This window comes from Ornithorhynchus anatinus, chromosome 1, assembly GCF_004115215.2.
Source record: "Ornithorhynchus anatinus isolate Pmale09 chromosome 1, mOrnAna1.pri.v4, whole genome shotgun sequence".
Lineage (NCBI taxonomy): Eukaryota > Metazoa > Chordata > Mammalia > Monotremata > Ornithorhynchidae > Ornithorhynchus > Ornithorhynchus anatinus.
Window position 1 is genome coordinate 136,575,634 of NC_041728.1, and position 18,991 is coordinate 136,594,624.

An 18,991-nucleotide genomic window follows, 5' to 3' on the forward strand; every position below is an offset into this window, starting at 1 on the left:
TGTGACTTGCCCTGGTATGATTCATATTTAACTGTGCAGACCTAAGAATCATCAATTTAATGGCACTTGTTTAAAAAGATAACATGACCCAGACATTTAGAAAAAGGAGGCAATGGTTGACTTTTTTAAATGTTTTTGTTAACCTCTTACTATGTGCCTGGCACTCTATTATGTTCTGGGATAAATACAAGCTAGTCGTTTTGGACAGAGTCTATGTCCCACAGCCTTAACCCCCATTTTACAGATGAGGTAATTGAGGCACAGAGAAGTTAAGTGACTTGCCCAAGGTCACACAACAGACAAATGGTGGAGCCGGGAATAGAATCCAGGTCCTCTGACTCCCAGGCCCGTTCATTTCCACGAAGCCCGCTACGTCTTTTGGCATCTGAAGTCCAGTTTTCATCACCCCATTTTCAAAAGGAAGTGAAGAAACAGCAGAGCAACCAGACAAGTAACAAAAATGAGACGGAAAGGATGTCTTTCAAGGAGCGATGGAAGGAATCTACATTATTTAACCCGGAGGAGAGAAAATTGTCTTTGAGTTTACGGTCTTATTTCTTTTAGAAGGATGCCACTGTCTTCCAAATCCAATAATAATGAAATGGTGTTTCCAAAGCAGAACAAGGCTCAAGGCTACAAGGGTGGTCTGACATAGTAGTGATTCCTAATTTGTGCTAGAGAAGACCTGGCCAAGCTGGAATCACCCTTTTTGGGTTCTTCTTTTCCTCCACTGATCAGAAATGGGGGGTATTAGATGAAGGATGCTTTGTACTCTCCCAAGTGAGCAGTACAGTGCTCTGCTCACAGTAAGTGCTCAATAAATGCCACTGATTGATTGGTTAGGGCCTAAACAACACCCTCATGTAGTGAGTGACATCATCCTCATGAAGTATTTGACTTGGTTGGGCAGCAGGAGAGAGAGGGAGAAAGAGAAAAGCTCTCCCAGAACGATAATGATAATATTTATGGTATTTGTTAAGCACTTACTATGTACCAGACACTGTTCCAAACACCGGAGTAGATACGAGATAGTCAGGTAGAACACAGTCCCTGTCCCACGTGGGGCTCACATTCTTAATCCCCATTTTACAGATGAGGAATCTGAGGCCCAGAGAAGTGAAGGGACTTGCCGAAGGTCACACAACAGACAAGTATTATGATTATTATTGTTAATTATTATTATGGTGTTTATATGCCAAGCAGTGTTTTAGGTGCTGGGGTGGATACAAGTAATCAGGTTGTCCCACGTGAGGCTCACAGTTAATCCCCATTTTCCAGATGAGGGAACTGAGGCACAGAGAAGTGAAGTGACTCGCCCACAGTCACACAGCTGACAAGTGGCAGAGCCGAGAGTCTCCTGTTGTAATTCGTCAGGGACCAATTAATCAATCAATCAGTCCATCACAGGGATCCTAAAGCCGTTGCACACGTAGGGTAAAACTGACAGGATTTGGTGACAGATTGACATAGAGGCTTGAGGACGAGGTTCTGGAGATTCCTGGGAAGCAGCCCGACCTAGTGGATAGAGCACAGGCCTGGGAATCAGAAGGTCATGGGTTCTAATTCCGGCTCCGCCCCTTGTCGGGGAAACAGCGTGGCTCAGAGGAAGCAGCGTGGCTCAGTGGAAAGAGCATGGGCTTTGGAGTCAGGGCTCATGAGTTCGAATCCCAGCTCTGCCACTTGTCGGCTGTGTGACTGTGGGCGAGTCACTTCACTTCTCTGTGCCTCAGTTCCCTCATCTGTAAAATGGGGATTAAGACTGTGAACCCCATGTGGGACAACCTGATTCCTCTATGTCTACCCCAGCGCTTAGAATAGTGCTTGGCACATAGTAAGCGCTTAACAAATACCAACATTATTATTATTATTATTACATCCCGGCTCCACCACTTATCAGCTTTGTGACTTTGGGCAAGTCACTACACTTCTCTGTGCCTCAGTTACCTCATCTGTAAAAGGGGGATGGAGACTGTGAGCCCCACATGAGACAACCTGATTACCTAGTAATAATAATAATAATGACAATAATAATGTTGGTATTTGTTAAGTGCCTACTTTGTGCAGAGCACTGTTCTAAGCACTGGGGTAGATACAGGGTAATCAGGTTGTCCAGCACTGGGGTAGATACAGGGTAATCAGGTTGTCCCACGTGAGGCTCACAGTCTTCATCCCCATTTTACAGATGAGGTAACTGAGGCACAGAGAAGTGAAGTGACTTGCCCACAGTCACACAGCTGACAAGTGGCCGAGCCGGAATTCGAACCCCTGACCCCTGACTCCCAAGCCCGGGCTCTTTCCACTGAGCCACGCTTGTATCTACCTTAGCTCTTAGAACAGTGTTTTGCACATCCTGAGCGCTTAACAAATACCATCATCATTATTATTATTATTATCTCCTCCAAGAGGCCTTCCCAAACCCTCCGCTCCTCTTCTCCTACTCTCTTCTGCATCACCCTTGTTTGCTCCTTGTATTCATGTAGAAGCAGCGTGGCTCAGAGGAAAGAGCCCGGGCTTGGGAGTCAGAGGACATGGGTTCAAATCCCGGCTCTGCCACTTGTCAGCTGTGTGACCGTGGGCAAGTCACTTAACTTCTCTGTGCGGCAGTTCCCTCATCTGTAAAATGGGGATTAAGACTGTGAGCCTCACGTAGGACAACCTGATTACCCTGTATCTACCCCAGGGCTTAGAACAGTGCTCTGCACATAGTAGGCACTTAACAAATACCAACATTATTATTATTATTATCTGCCCTCCCAGCCCCACAGCACTTATATACCACACTGGGAAGGAAATGAGTCACTTCCCAAGAGTTTACTACAGAGCCCTGCATCTCCTGGACACTCAAAAAATCCATTACCACTAGGACCACACAGTAAAAGCACAGAAACTCTCTCTCTGTAGAAATAGAATTGGCTTTCACAGTTCAATCCTCCCATCTCTCCCACACCCTATGATACCGATCCTCTCTGAAAAGAAATAGGAGCTCTGAAACAGGAGAAGCAGCATGGCCTAGTGGAAAGAGAATGGACTTCAGAGTCAGGGGTTCTGGGTTCTGATTCCAGTTCGGCCACATGTCTGCTGTGTGACCTTGAACAAGTCTCTTGACTTCTCTCTGCTTCAGTTACTTCATCTGAAGCATGGGGGTTAAAACTGGGAGCCCCAAGTGAGACAGGGACTGTGTCTAAGCTGTTCAGCTTTACTCTACCCAGCACTTAATAGAGTGTCTGCCTTATAGTAAGCGATTAACAAATACCCTAAAAAAAGAAAGAATTTTAGACTGGGAGTATAATTCTGAAAAAAAGTCCAGGTTTATTACTGATTGGAAGTTTTCCCTATGCATATAAACTTCTTTTAATGGTCCTCTAGACTGTAAGCTCATTGTGGGCAGGGAATGTATCTTTATTATTGTATAGTAGTAACAATAATAACAATAATGTTGGTATTTATAAAGAGCTTACTATGTGCAGAGCACTGTTCTAAGCTCTGGGGTAGATACAGGGTAATCAGGTTGTCCCACGTGAGACTCACAGTTAATCCCCATTTTACAGATGAGGGAACTGAGGCACCGAGAAGTTAAGTGACTTGCCCACAGTCACACAGCTGACAAGTGGCAGAGCCGGGAGTCGAACCCATGACCTCTGACTCCGAAGCCCAGGCTCTTTCCACTGAGCCACACTGCTTTCCAAAGCACTTAGTACAGTGCTCCGCACACAGTAAGTGTTCAAAAAATATGATTGACTGACTGACTGGTAAAGAAGACAGGGGGAACCCATGCAATTCCAATGATGTCTAAGGCTTGTGTCAGACCTCAGAACTGACCGTGAACTCTTGAAACCTAGATGGTCAAATAAACAAACAAAAAATTGCTTGCAAAGCACAGTAAGTACCTTCAGAACACTTATCTGGAACTTGCAATACAGCAGAAACTTTGAAATAAATAGTGTGTGTTCAAAGAAGAACTTAAATAATGTGCTTCCTTTCAGACGTGAGCTGTGAAATTTCGTTATTAAACTACTGTATTGTCCAGTGTAGAGTGACGCTTATTTGAAAATATTTTTGGCAGGGGACCTTAAAACCACGATTTCTGTCAGTAATACTCAAAGGGCTTTCTCCTCTGAAAAATATTAGGAAATTCTAATATTATATAACTTAGCATTTCGTGGCAAACTACATATCAGCGTGGCTCAGTGGAAAGAGCCCGAATTTGGGAGTCAGAGGTCATGGGTTCGTATCCCAGTTCCGCCACTTGTCAGCTGTGTGACTGTGGGCAAGTCACTTCACTTCTCTGGGCCTAAATTCCCTCATCTGTAAAATGGGGATTAACTGTGAGCCTCGCGGGGATCAACTTGATTACCCTGTATCTACCTCAGCGCTTAGAACAGTGCTCTGCACATAGTAAGCGCATAAATACCAGCATTATTATATCCAGAAAACACTAGTCTGACTATAGATTATAATCTCCTTGTGGGCAGGGAACGTGTCTACCGACTCTATTATATTGTACTCTCCCAAGTGCTCTGCACACGGTAAGCAATCAATAAACAAGATTGATTGATTGATCGAAAATGTCCCCACAGAGTATTTTCTCTTAGCGCCTCTAAATGCTTTTTTTTGAATCTATAATCTTCTCTCCCCATTTTACAGTTGAGAAAATGGAAAATCAGATTGGGTGATGACTTCATTTAATTTCCAAAGAATCTGCTCGGATCTAAAAACTCTCAGCTTATATCAACTCATCCAAAGTGTTTCAAACCACACTTATTTTGCAGGAGCCAGGTATACTGACTACACTCCAGTCGGAGAGTAATCAGTTAACACATTTTCTGAATGTCCAATCCCCCACATCAGGGTTAATCGAAGAAAGAACAGTAGCTCTAGAAGCGGTCTGAAGATGCAGGTCCATATATAATCACTGTGGCACAGAAACTTTACTATCTAACTATGATATACGCAGTAAAAGACCCAGGAGTTTGCGTTTGATATTTTAATCCTGTCAAATTTCTTCTTCTTCTTATAAATTGTCTCATTAGCTATTTGCCTCTCCATTCTATTCCCACTGACTTCCGTGGAAGCTTACTTTATAGGAGAAAATTGTGGTAGAGAAATGAGTTTTTCATGGAGGACGATAAATTCAATACCTTCGGTTTTCTGTTTTGGCCTTAGCCCAGAGGGAAACTTACACAGAAAAGTAAGCCATTTGGGCACTATCTACCCCGTTACTAATTCAATCGATTGTATTTACTGAGCGCTTCCTGTACTCAGCACTTGCAAGAGGATAATATAACGGAGTTAGTAGTCACGTTCCCTGACCTCAAGGAGCTCTGTGTCTATTCCGCAAATAGACAAAGAAAGGTATACACCATATACTTCCCATGCAAAATATCGTTGCTTTCACATCCTGCTTGAAGAAACAGCATTGGCCTACAGAGAATATGCTAAATGTGCTAAAAGGATCATAATTTTTACTTTGAATTTTGCAGCAATAAGCCTACCTGATGCCCAAGAGCAAAGTAGTTTGCAACATTTGATTTTTTAAAAAACCCAGATTTTTCTCAACGCTATACAGACTGGTTCAAACCCGACACTGATCTTATTGTGAACACAGACAGAGTTTCAGTTGGATCAGGTCCCCAGTAAAATCTATCAGGTACCATATCACGTTCCCTGGTTCAAAAGTATGTGGCATTTTTCAGACACAGAATTGATTTATTTCCCTCAAAAATCTGCTGATTCATATTTGCAAAACTCTCAAAAATAACTTTCTTTTCTAGCATTTGAAAACAAAAGAACGTTCCAGAACTTTTTAAAAAATCAATGAATAGTATCAGCCATTAAATGATGTTATCTCAGAGCGAATTAGTGAATTCCAAATGTGGCATTTAATTGTTGTTGTCTTACTCTGTCGAGTCCGACCCATAGCGACACCATGGACACATTTATCTCAGCATGTCCCACCTCCATCTGCAATCATTCTGGTAATGGATCCAGAGAGTTTTCTTGGTCAAAATACGGAAGCGGTTGACCATTGCCTCCTTCCAGGCATTAAACCCGAGTCTCCACCCTTAATTCTCTTCCATGCCGCTGCTGCCCAGCACAGGTGAGTTTTGACTCGTAGCAGATGGCCTTCCATTCATTCATTCAATAGTATTTATTGAGCGCTTACTATGTGCAGAGCACTGTACTAAGCGCTTGGAATGAACAAGTTGGCACTGGCTAGCCACTGGCCAAACTAGGAATGGAATGGACAGGCCACTGCTTGACTCTCCCTCCCATAGTCAAGACTGGTAGAGTATTGGAAACTCCAGATGCGACCCTGAGAGGGCAGGCCTTTAATTAGATCATTAATTTCCTTTTTTATTTCAGTAAACCACCTCAATTATGGTAAACATCCATTTTGGTAAGCCCGTGTTCAGTGTGGTACTCAGTTTGGCTTAGTAAGGGTTGGCAGAGGTCTCTTCCACCTTCTGAAAAGCAAGGAAATACAAAAAAAATGGTATTTCAAAGCATCGTTACATCAGGTGAACTAATTACTGCCTTTGGACAAATAGAAAGATCGTCCCTACTAAAAGCACTTAGCACTTCTGTGATTCATTTCCTTTATTGTTGTTTGGAGAGTCAAAGATGGAAACCAGAACACCGACCAAATTCTCAAGCCTCCCTCTTCTTAGAAGACTGCGCTGAGGAGTTGGGTTGACATTTACGAAAGGAAGAACCCGGTCTTCACAATGACGAGGAGACTTTTTAATCATCTCGATCTCTTGAATCACGCCTCTACAACCCTTTTAATCAGGCCTCAGAAGAGACTCCATTAAATTCTCCCGGAATCTGCTTTGATCTAGGAACCCTCATCCTATTTCGATTTATCTGAAGTGTTTCAAAAAGTACTTATTTTGCAGGGGCCAGTTATCCCGACAGCAACCAAGTAGGTGAGTAAGAAGCACATGTTTCCAAGCGCTTAGTACAGTGCTCTGCACATAGCAAGCGCTCAATAAATACTAGTGAATTCATGTTTTCTGAGAAATCCAATCCCGCTCATCAGGATTGACTCTTGTATTTCATGCTCTTCCTCGAGTGGGAAACCATTTGCAAACTTGCTCCAGAAAAACACAAAAATGCCTCTTTTCTGGCCTCTTGTCATTTGGATGGGCATTGCTTATTCATTCATTCATTCATTCATTCAATAGCATTTATTGAGCGCTTACTATGTGCAGAGCACTGTACTAAGCTCTTGGAATGTCCAATTCGGCAACAGACAATTGCTTAGACACCAGTGTTTAAGAGAGGAAAGGCATTTCTTACCTGCAACAGGACATGTTGCCGAATTGTTGGCCAACTGTACATTCCAAGCGCTTAGTACAGTGCTCTGCACAAAGTAAGCGCTCAATAAATACTATTGAATGAATGAAAGGACATGCATTTGTGTTGTTTTTGCAGTTGATGTGATGGTTTGAGCTGAGCCATTCCCACGTTCCCTCCCCAGCTCCCCCCCCCCTGCATTTTTTTAATTGCATTTGTAAAGCGCTTACTATGTGCCAGACACTTGGGTAGATTGGGAAGCAGCGTGGCCCAGTGGAAAAAGCACAGGGTAAGGAGTCAGAGGATCTGGGTTCTTCTAATCCCAGCTCCACCACCAGTCTGCTGTGTGACCTGGGGCAAGTCGCTTCACTTCTCTGTGCCTCAGTTACCTCATCTGTAAAATGGGGATTAAGACCATGAGCCCTATTCATTCATTCAATCGTATTTATTGAGCGCTTACTGTGGGCAGAGCACTGTACTAAGCGCTTGGAAAGTACAATTTGGTAACAGAGACAATCCCTACGCAACAATGGACTCGATGTGGGACAGGGACTGTGTCCGACCCAATTCGAATGTATCCACCTCGGCGCTTAGTACGGCGCCTGACACAAAGTAAGCACTAAATGTCACAACTATTATAATTCTTATTATTCTTAGTTGCTTCAAGGGGCAGTGCAGGTCACTACACCCTATGCCGGGGTGGAGCTGAAAGTCTGAACTCAGGAATTGTCTGGCTGGGAAACCAACCACCATCCCTCCTCCCCGCCCCATCGGCTGCCGCTTCAACGAGACGAAGCCTCCCTAGATGCCACTAGACCCCCAACTCTCCAAGCCATCTTTCATCAATAAGGGCTCAATGAAGCAGCATGGCTTAGTGGAAAGAGCCCGGGCTTGGGAGTCAGAGGTCTTGGGTTCTAGTCCCGCCTTCGCCACTTGTCAGTTTGTGTGATTTTGGGCAAGTCGCTTAACTCCTCGGTGCCTCACTTACCTCATCTGTAAAATGGGGATTAAGACTGTGAGCCCCGCGTGGGACAACCTGAATACTTTGTATCTACCCCGGCGCTTAGACAGTGCTTGGCATGTAGTAAGCGCTTAGCAAATACCATCATCATCATCATCTTCAAATACGATCGATCGAATGAATGAATGAATGAATGAGGCCATTCAGCTTCACCTAGTGCTAAAGGTCCTCATGCACCATGTGATTCCCCCAGGCTTTCTGAGCTATGAATCCTCAGCGTGGCTCAGTGGAACGAGCACGGGCTTTGGAGTCAGAAGTCATGGGTTCGAATCCCGGCTCGGCCACTTGTCAGCTGTGTGACTGTAGCAAGTCACTTCACTTCTCGGTGCCTCAGTTGCCTCATCTGTAAAATGGGGATGAAGACTGTGAGCCCCACGTGGGACAACCTGATTCCCCTGTATCTACCCCAGCACTTTGAACACTGCTCTGCACATAGTAAGCGCTTAACAAATACCAACATTATTATTATAAGGATCCCTGCCAAGCCTTATTGAGGGCACATCTCCTCCAGGAAGCCTTCCCAGACTAAGCCCCCCCTTTCCTCTCCTCTCACTCCCCTCATCCTGCTTTGCTTCCTTTCTTCATCCCCCCTCCCAGCCCCACAGCACTTAGGTACATATCTGCCATTTATTTATTTGAACTGCTCTCTGTCTCCCCGCTGCTAGACTGTAAGCTCGTTGTGGGCAGGGAATGTGTCTGCTTATTGTTGTACTCTCCCAAGTGCTTCGTACAGTCCTCTGCACACAGTAAGCGCTCAATAAATAGGATTGAATAAATGAACGAGTGACCCCCAGCAGAGGGGCTATGCTCTGGAAATGATATTCAAAGAGAGTGAAAGAGCATGGTGGAAAGAAATGAAAAACCCACTTGAGGGCTGCACTGGAAAGATAAATATGTTTTCCCCAAGTTACACGAAAACACACACACACACACACAAAAACCACCCACTCTGCTTCTAGTACATTGGGGCAGAGGGAACAGATGACCACGCACACAGTAAATTAAAAATAATACACCAAAAGAGCACTGAAGGTAAAAATAAGTCAGATAATAATGATAATTGTAGTATTTTTTTAAGTGCTATGTGCCAAGCACTGTACCGAGTTCTGGGATAGATAAAGGGTATTCAAGCCCCTGTCCTGTAGAAGGCTCACAGCTGAAGCGGGAGAGAGAACAGGTATTTAATTCCTATTTTACAGATGAGGAAACTGAGGAACAGGGAAGTTAAGTGACTTGCCCAAGGTCACACAGCAGTTAATGGCAGAACTGGGATTACAACCTAGATCCAGTGATCTCAAGGTCCATGCTCTTTCCACTCTCATGCTACTCCTATGATCCCTAACACCACTGAACATTAGAGAAGCAGCAGGGCATAGTGGATGGAGCATGGGTCTGGGAGTAAGAAGGTCATGGGTTCTAATCCCGGCACTACCACTTATCTGCTCTATAACCTTGGGCAAGTCACTTTGCTTCTCTGAGCCTCAGTTACCTTACTTGTAAAAGGGGGATTGATACTGAGAGACCCACAAGGAAGAGGAATTGTGTCCAACCTGATTTGCTTGTATCCACCCCAGTGCTTAGAACAGTGTCTGGCACATAGTAAGCATTTAAAAAATACCATGATGATGGTCATCATTATTTAACCTTTTGGACCATACGCCTAAGTGGGAGTAATTTCAATCGCAACCGTTCCCAATCTTTTCGTGTATCTACTGATGGAACTTTAATTTTTCAGTTATAGCCCTAATGAATGAATAACGTCCCACGTGGAAATCTTTCCTACTTTTCTTCTGGCTGCTGTCAGTGTGTGCAAGGACACTGACTTTGAGGAAAGAGCCCTTTGAGGAAACAGAAAAGACTAGTATTTTGGCTTTGTCATAATCATTATAATAATAATTATGGCATTGGTTAAACACTTATTACATGCCAGAAGTAGGTCACAGCATCATGTAAACAGGTAGTAATGGCCTAGATTGTCTGTCTCCTCTTGAGAATTTTGACGTATGCCTCTTAGACTGTAAATAAAAACATTTTGAATTTTTTCGATTAAGAAAGCACCTCAAAATCCAACTTTTCAAAAGAGGCCGGTCCCAAGCTCTGCAGGCCCATTATGCCTAAACACGTCTTCTTTCCATCTTCCGTCTTCCTACGTTTCCTTTACACGTTCTTATTGCCACCCAGGTATTCCAGTTCTGCAGCCATCTTGGAGCCCTTAGCGGGAGCTCGCCTTCTCCTTTTGAATTCTGCTGCGATTTCTTCAAAAGACTTCCCTTTGGTCTCTGGTACTTTAAAATGGGTAAACAGAGTGAATCCTAAAACTATCCCAGCAAAGAGGACAAAGACGTAAGGGCCAAGCAGATCCTGGGTGGAGACAAGCAAAGAATTCCCATTAGTAGTGGGAGGGGGCGAATATTGGGCGCTTCTGCCGCCGACTTGAGAGAGCTCTTACCGCAATGTACTGGAAACACATGGCCACGATGAAGTTGCAGGTCCAGTTGCAGAATGTGGCTACTGCAATCGCTGCAGGACGAGGTCCTTGACTGAAGAGCTCAGCAACGATAAACCAGGGGATGGGGCCTGGTCCAATCTCAAAGAAGCTGACGAAGAGGAAGATGGCCACCATACTCACGTAACTCATCCAGTCAAATTTATCCTAACAAGAAAAGGACAAGGACTGAAACTTCTAGGAGAGCGGAGACTGGTCTTTTACTTCTATTGGATGTTGTTTGGTTTTTTTATTCCTTCCTTCCTTCATTCAGTGGCATTTATTAAGCGGTTACTGTGTGCAGAGCACTGGACTAAGTACAATACGGCAATAAAGAGTGAAAATCCCTGCCCACAGCGAGCTCACAATCTAGGGGGAGATAATCAGATGTCAATATAAATGAATGAAATGACAGATATATACATAAGTACTGTGGGGCAGGGAGAGAGGGGAGAGCAAAGGAAGCAAGTCAGGGCGATGCAGAAGGGAGTGGGAGATGGGGGAAAATGGGGCTTAGTCTGGGAAGGCCTCTTGGAGGAGATGGGCCTTCAGTAAGGCTTTGAGGGGGTGGGGGAGCAATTGTCTGCGGGATTTGAGGAGGGAGGGTGTGCCAGGTCAGAGGTAGAACATGGGCCGGGGTCAACAGTGAGACAGGCGAGACGGAGGCTCTGTGAGAAGGTTAGCACCAGAGGAGCAAAGTGTGCGGGCTGGGCTGGAGAAGGAGAGAAGCTAGGTGAGGTAGGAAGGGCAAGGTCATGGAGAGCTTTAAAGCCAATGGTGAAGAGTTTTTGTTTTATTCATTCAATACTATTTATTGAGTGCCTACTATGTGCAGAACACTGCACTAAGCACTTGGAATGTACAAATCGGTAACAGATAGAGAGTCCCTGCCCTTTGACGGGCTCACGGTCTAATCGGGGGAGACGGACAGACAAGAACAATAGCAATAAATAGAATCAAGGGGATAAACGTCTCATTAAAACAATAGCAAATAAATAGAATCAAGGCGATGTACATTTCATTAACAAAATAAATAGGGTAATGAAAATATATACAATTGATACAGAGGTGGACTGTATTTAAGTGCTTACTATGTGTCAAACACTCTTCTAAGCCCTGGGGTAGTTACAAGTTAATTAGGTTGGCCACAGTCCCTGTCCCATATAGAGCTCAGAGTCTAAATAGAAGGGACAACAGGAGAACTAATGCGCAGATAAGTTAAGTGACTTGCCCGAGGTCAAACTGCAAGGAATTGGCAGAACAGGGATTAGAACCCAGGCCCTCGGACTCGCAGACCGATGCTTGTTCCGCTAGGCGGTGTCATTCCCAAGCGTCTAAAACAGTGCTCCGGGATCAGTAGAAAATCAATACTGTTGTTGCTGCTACTGATGAAAGAACATGATCTCCTCTAAAAAAATTGCCAAATCAAAACACACTTTTGTCCCCCAACTGTCCCACTGAAGAAGGTCGAGCAAACCGAATAACTGGAAGAGGCCTGGCCTAGTGGATAGAGCCCGGATCTGGGAGTCAGAAGGTCCTGGGTTCTAATTCCGCCTTCGCCACGTGTCTGCTCTGTGACGTTGGGTAAGTCACTTCACTTCTCTGTGCCTCAGTTACCTCATCTCCAAAATGGGGACTAAGACGGTGAGCCTCATGAGGGACACGGACTGTGTCCAACTTGATTATCTGGTATTTATACCATCACTTACTACAGTGACTGTGACATAGTAAGGGCTCAACAAATATTATAAAAAGTTATCAATTTTAATAATTATAAAAAATATTATGAAAAAGAATTCTGGAAATGGAAGGAAAAGCACTGGAGGTTTTTAGAGAAATAATCCAGGGAAGAAAGTGAAGTATGGACTGAAAAGGGGAGTGACAGGAGGCAGGGAGCTCAGCAAGGAGGATGATGCAAGTCAAGGTAAGATATAAATGGTTGGATCAGCATGGTTGCAGTTTGGATGAAGAGAAAAGGGCAGATTAAAGGATATTATGAAGGTAGAACTGACAGGATTTCATGACAGTTAATAATAATAATAATAGTGGCATTTGTTAAGTACTTACTATGTGCCAGGCACTGAACTAATTGCTGGGGTGAATTCAAGCAAATTGGGTTGGACGTGGTCCCTGTCTCATGTGGAGCTCATAGTCTCAATCCCCATTTTCCAGATGAGGCAATTGAGGCCCAGAGAAGTGGAGTGATTGCTCAAGGTCACACAGCAGACAAGTGGTGAAGCTGGAAATAGAACCCGGCCTTCTTTCTCACATGCCTGTGCTTTATCCGCTACGCTATGAGTCAAGCATGGGGCCAAGGTTATGGGCTTGTTCATTCATTCATTCATTCAATCGTATTTATTGAGCGCTTACTGTGTGCAGAGCACTGTACTAATCGCTTGGAATGTACAATACGGCAACAGAGATGATCCCTGCCCAACAATGGGCTCACAGTCTAAAAAGGGGAGACAGAGCAGACAGTGGTGTTATGTAATGAGAAGCAGCATGGCCCAGTGGAAAGAGCACAGGCTTGCGAGTCAGAGGGCGTGGGTTCTAATCCCGTCTCTGCCACTTGTCTGCTTGTGACCTTGGGCATGTCACTTTTAACTTCTCTGGGCCTCAGTTACCTCATCTGGAAAATGGGGATTAAAAGTGTGAGCCCCAAGTGAGACAACCTGATCACCTTGTATCTACCCCAGCGCTTAGAACAGTGTTTGGCACATAGTAAGTGCTTAATAAATGCCATGATCATTATTATTATAATGGATATAGGAAGGTCATGGGGAAGATGGGATTTAGGTAGGAATATGAGAAATTCTGTCTGGACATGGTAACTTTGAGCTATCCACGGAACATCCACACAGAGATATTCGGAAGGCAGCAAGAAATGCAAAACCGCAGAGAAGTTAGGGCTGGAGAGGCAGATTTGGAAATCAACCATGCAGAGGGGTAAATTGAAGCCAAGGGAGTGACTGAGTTCTCCAAGACAGTGAGTGTAGATGGAGAATAGAAAGGGACCCAGAATTTAACCTCGAGGAATGGGAAGCAGCTTGGCCTAGTGGAGAGAGCACAGTCCTGGGAGTCAGTCGGACCTGGGATCTGGTCTTGGCTCTGCCACTTGTCTGCTGTGTCACCCTGGGCAAGTCACTTCACTTCTCCCTGCCTCAGTTCCCTCATCTGTAAAATGGGGATTACGGCCGTGAACCCCATGTAGGAAAGGGACTGTGTCTAACCTGATTACCTGGTATCTAGCTCAGCGCTTAGTACTGTGATTGGCACATAGTAAGCACTTAACAAATACCATAGAAAAGAGATGGCGGAGGAGGGCCTGGAAAAGAGATTGAGAATGAGCGGTCGGAGAGCTAGGCCGAGAACCAGGAGAGGACAGTGTCAGTGAAGGCAAGGTTAGATAACGTTTCCAGGAGAAGGGGGTGGACCTCGGTGTTGAAGGCGACAGGTAGGCCAAGGAGGATGAGGAGGGAGTAGAGGCCACTGGATTGGCAAGAAGGGGGGGGGTCACTTGGTGACCATAGAGAGGGCAGTTTCCATGGAGGGGAGGGGGCAGAAACCAAACTGCAGTGGATCAATTAATTAATCAATCAATCGAGTGCTTACTGTGTGCAGAAAGCTGCAGTAAATACCTGGGAGAGTACAATAGAACGGAGTTAGTAGACCCGCTTCCTGCCCTCAAAGAGTTTGGAGGCAGCAGGGTAATCCTGTCAGTTCTTCCTTCACAATTTTGCCAAAATTCGCCCCTTCCTCTCCATCCAAACTGCTACTGCATTAACGCAAGCTCTTATCCTATCCTTGATAGCCTTGATTATTGTATCAGCCTCCTTGCTGACCTCCCTGCCTCCTGTCTCTCCCCACTCCAGTCCATACTCCATTCTGCTGCCCAGATCGTTTTCCTTCAAAAGCGTTCAGACCATCTTTCCCCACTCTTCAAGAAACTGCAGCGGTTGCCCATCCACCTCCGCATCAGACAAAAACTCCTCACCATTGGCTTTGAAGGTCTCCATCCCCTTGCCCCCTCCTACCTCACCTCACTTCTCTCCTTCTACAACCCAGGCTGCACACTTCATTCCTTTAACACTAACTTTCTCACTGTACCACGATCTCATCTATCTCACCGCCGACCTCTCGCCCACATCCTACCTCTGGCCTGGAACGCCCTCCCTCCTCAATTCAGACAGATCACTGCTCTTCCCCACTTCAAAGCCTGATTGAAAGCACATCTCCTCCAAGAAGCCTTCCCTGACTAAGCCTTCCTCCCCTCTTCTCCCACCCCCTTCACCACCACCTCAACCCTTTAGTACTCACAACTGCCTGAAGCACTAATCTATATATATATACTTGACTACTTCTGTCTGGTTGTAATTAATTTTGGTGTTGTTCTCCCCTGTGAGATTTAACCTCCTTATGGACAGGGATAATATTATTAATAATTAATAATAATTATGGTATTCGCTAAGTGCTTACTATGTGCCAGGCACCGTACTAATCGGCAGGGTGGACACAAGCAAATGGGCTCGGACACAGTCCCTGTCCCATATGGGGCTCACAGTCTCAATCCCCATTTTACAGAGGAGGTAACTGAGGTCCAGAGAAGTTGAAGGATTTGCCTAAAGTCACACAGCGGACAAATGACGGAGGCAGGATTAGAACCCATGAGCCAGGATTAGAATCCATGGCCTTCTAATTCCCAAGCCCATGCTCTATCCACTACACCGTGAAGCAGCGTGGCGCAGTGGAAAGAGCACGGGCTTTGGAGTCAGGGCTCATGAGTTCGAATCCCAGCTCTGCCACCTGTCAGCTGTGTGACTGTGGGCAAGTCACTTAACTTCTCTGTACCTCAGTTCCCTCATCTGTAAAATGGGGATGAAGACTGTGAGCCCCACGTGGGACAACCTGCTTTCCCTGTGTCTACCCCAGCGCTTAGAACAGTGCTTGGCACATAGTAAGCGCTTAACAAATACCAACATTATTACACCATGCTGCGAGATACCCTCCCAAGGACTTCGTTCAGTGTTCTGCATAATGTAGGTGCTCAGTACATATGATTGATTGACTGATTGATCACTTGGACTTCCAAGGTGACCCTGTGATCAAAGTACAGGGGTTCATTCATTCAATTGTATTTATTGAGGGCTTACTATGTGCAGGGCACTATATTAAGCACTTGGAATGTACAATTTGGCAACAGATAGAGACAATGCCTGCCCAGTAATGGGCTCACAATTTAAACGGGGGAAGACAGCAAAGCAAAACAGAACAAAACAAAACAAGTGGTCTGGTGGTAGATAAATAGAATCATAGATATACACACATCACTAACAAAATAAATAGAGTAATAAATAACATACAAATATGCACAGTGCTGTGGGGAGGGGAAAGGGGAAGAGCAGAGGGCGGGAGAAGGGGGAATGGGGAGGGGAGCAGGAGCAGAAGGAAAAGGGGGGGCTCAGTCAGGGAAGGCCTCCTGAAGGAGGTGTGAGCTCTCAGTAGGGCTTTGAAGAGGGGAAGAGAGTGAGTTCGGCGGAGGTGAGGAGGGAGGGCGTTCCAGGGCATCGGGAGGACGGGGGCCAGAGGTCGACGGCGGGATAGGTGAGAACGGGGGACGGTGAGTTGAGCGGCAGAGGAGCGGAGTGTACGGACGGGCAGTGGAAAGAGAGAAGGGAGGTGAGGTAACCAAGCCCTAGAACCCGTAGGCGGCATCTGCCCCCAATACCTGTCACCAGCTCTTTCTGGACTATCACCGACTCCAACTCCTCCCCTTCCGGCCCCTCTTTCTTCCCCGCTTAGGCCTTGCTCCCGGTTTCTCCACACCTTCCCCACTCTTCTCCTACTCCCTCTCCAAAGGGAGAGAGCTGGGGGGCTAGGTCGCCCTGCATCTACCTCCCTACACTCCTCCTCCCACATGTCTCGGCTCGCTTTTTGGGTTTTTTTTAACTGACCTCAGCCCTTCCGTCTTTGGTTTCACATAACCAAGTCTCCCCACTGCCACATTAGGTGACGGGGCAAATATTGAGCTTTCAAGATCTTTCAAGACGGTCCCACCTTAGTAGGCACTAGAGAAGAAGTGTGGCTCAGTGGAAAGAGCCCGGGCTTGGGAGTCAGAGGTCATGGGTTCTAATCCCTGCTCTGCCACTTGTCAGCTGTGTGACTTTGGGTAAGTCACTTCACTTCTCTGAGCCTCAGTTACCTCATGTGGAAAATGGGGATTAAGACTGTGAGCCCGACGTGGGACGACCCAACACCTTGTATCCCCCCCAGCGCTTAGAACAGAGCTTAGCACATAGTAAGCGCTTAACAAATACCAAAATTTAATTTTTTAAAAAAATTTTTAATTTAGGCATGGGTAATAGGCACAACCTGATGCCAAGAGCATATCACCCACCAAACTCACCAATAACGCAAGTCCCACTGTCATAACGATGGCGCTTACAGACATTCCAATCAAACCGATCAGAAACAGGGAACGTCTTCCAGCTTTCTCTATAAGGAACACCTGAGAAATGCAAAAGACAAATTAGAATCTTTCGGCTCTAAATGTTGCAAGAACTTGCAAGAATGTTACAAGGAGAAGCGGCGTGGTTCAGTGGCAAGAGCCCAGGCTTGGGAGTCAGAGGTTGTGGCTTCTAATCCCGGCTTTGCAACTTGTCAGCTGTGTGACTTTGGGCAAACCGCTTAATCTCTCTGTGCCTCAGTTACCTCATCTGTAAAATGGGGATTAAGACCGTGAGCCCCATGAGGGACAACCTGATTACCTTGTATCTACCCCAGTGCTTAGAACATTTAGAACAGTGCTTGGCACATAGTAAACACTTAATAAATATTTAGCAGAAGCAGCCTGGCTCAGTGGAAAGAGCCGGGGCTTGGGAGTCAGAGGTCATGGGTTCTAATCCTGGCTCTGCCACCTGTCAGCTGTGTGACTTTGGGCAAGTCACATAGCTTCTCTATGCCTCAGTGACCTCATCTGTAAAATGGGGATGAAGACTCTCAGCCCCACGTGGGACAACTTGATAACCTTGTATTTACCCCAGTGCTTAGAATGGTGCTTGGCACATAGTAAGCGCTTAACAAATACTACCATTATTATTATTATTATTATCATAATTCTCCTTTCTATTGAAAAGGCACTTTAACTTCCACTGAACTTTCATACGCAGGGCCCGAAAAACATGCATAGAGTCATTGTCCCTATTCAAAGAAGACACTGCTGATGGTGAAATTCAGCTATGAGGGCTTGTATGACTGAACAGACTAATGGGAAAACACACAATCTCAGCCCCTTTGTGCACACAAAACTATCACTCCTTGTTGTGTCATCAAATTTAATGTTCGAAGCTCCTTGCAGTTTTCTCTTTTGCCTTTTGGTCCCGCGTTCCTTACGAAGCTCAGGCTCAGAAAGAGTCACTCTTCTTTTTTTAAAAAAAATGGCATTTGTTAAGTGCTTACTATGTTGTATGTACTGTACTAAGTGCTGGGGTAGATAATAATAATGATGGTATTTGTTAAGCGCCTACTATGTTCAAAGCACTGTTCTAAGCATTGGGGGGGATGCAAGGTGATCAGGTTGTTCCACGTGGGGCTCACAGTCTTAATCCCCATTTTACAGATGAGGGAACTGAAGCACAGAGAAGGGAAGTGACTTGCCCAAAGTCACACGGTTGACAAGCAGCGGAGGTCGGATTTGAACCCATGACCTCTGAAGCCCAAACCCGGGCTCTTTCCACTGAGCCACGCTGCTTCTCAGATACAAGATAATCAGGTTGGGCACAGTCCCTGTCCCACATAGCATTTACAGTCTTAATTCCCATTTTACAGATGAGATAACTGAGGCACAGAGAAGTTAAATGACTTGCCCAATGTCGCATAGCAGAAAAGTGGTGGATCTGGGATTAGAACCCATGACCTTTGACTCCCGGGCCCTCACTCTATCCACTAGGCCATGGCTCTTTCTTCATGGCAGTATATCCTGCAGGTCTATCTTCTGCCACCAAATTCCAGATTTCAGCTGGGGTGCAGCATTGTTTGAAGCTTTTGTTTTTCTGTGACCTTAAAACTTTTCCTCTACCCTCTTTGTGTTTGATTTCCCTATTTCAGCTCCCCGTGCATCAGCTGTTTGGGGATCCTGCTGCGACTCGTTCTCTTCTCAAGTCCCACTCAACATACTGATTAAGGTGATCCTC

At 45.4% G+C, this 18,991-nt stretch overlaps 1 protein-coding gene across 5 annotated transcripts in view; it reads right to left on the minus strand.

Annotated features, from left to right (window-relative positions):
• Positions 1-10,015: 10,015 nt before the first annotated feature.
• SLC2A2 (solute carrier family 2 member 2) overlaps positions 10,016-18,991 on the minus strand; it is a 72,813-nt gene continuing 63,837 nt past the window's right edge. For 4 of the 5 annotated variants that reach the window (XM_029075585.2, XM_029075577.2, XM_029075596.2 and 1 more), the window contains 3 exons: positions 17,206-17,307; positions 10,767-10,970; positions 10,410-10,678 (listed from right to left, as the gene is read on the minus strand). In XM_029075585.2, the coding sequence (XP_028931418.1) occupies positions 10,475-10,678; positions 10,767-10,970; positions 17,206-17,307 (510 nt within the window). In that variant the 3' untranslated portion in view covers positions 10,410-10,474. Of the gene's footprint in view, positions 10,679-10,766; positions 10,971-17,205; positions 17,308-18,991 lie in introns of all 5 variants that reach the window. The other variant, XM_029075571.2, reaches the window with a different exon arrangement.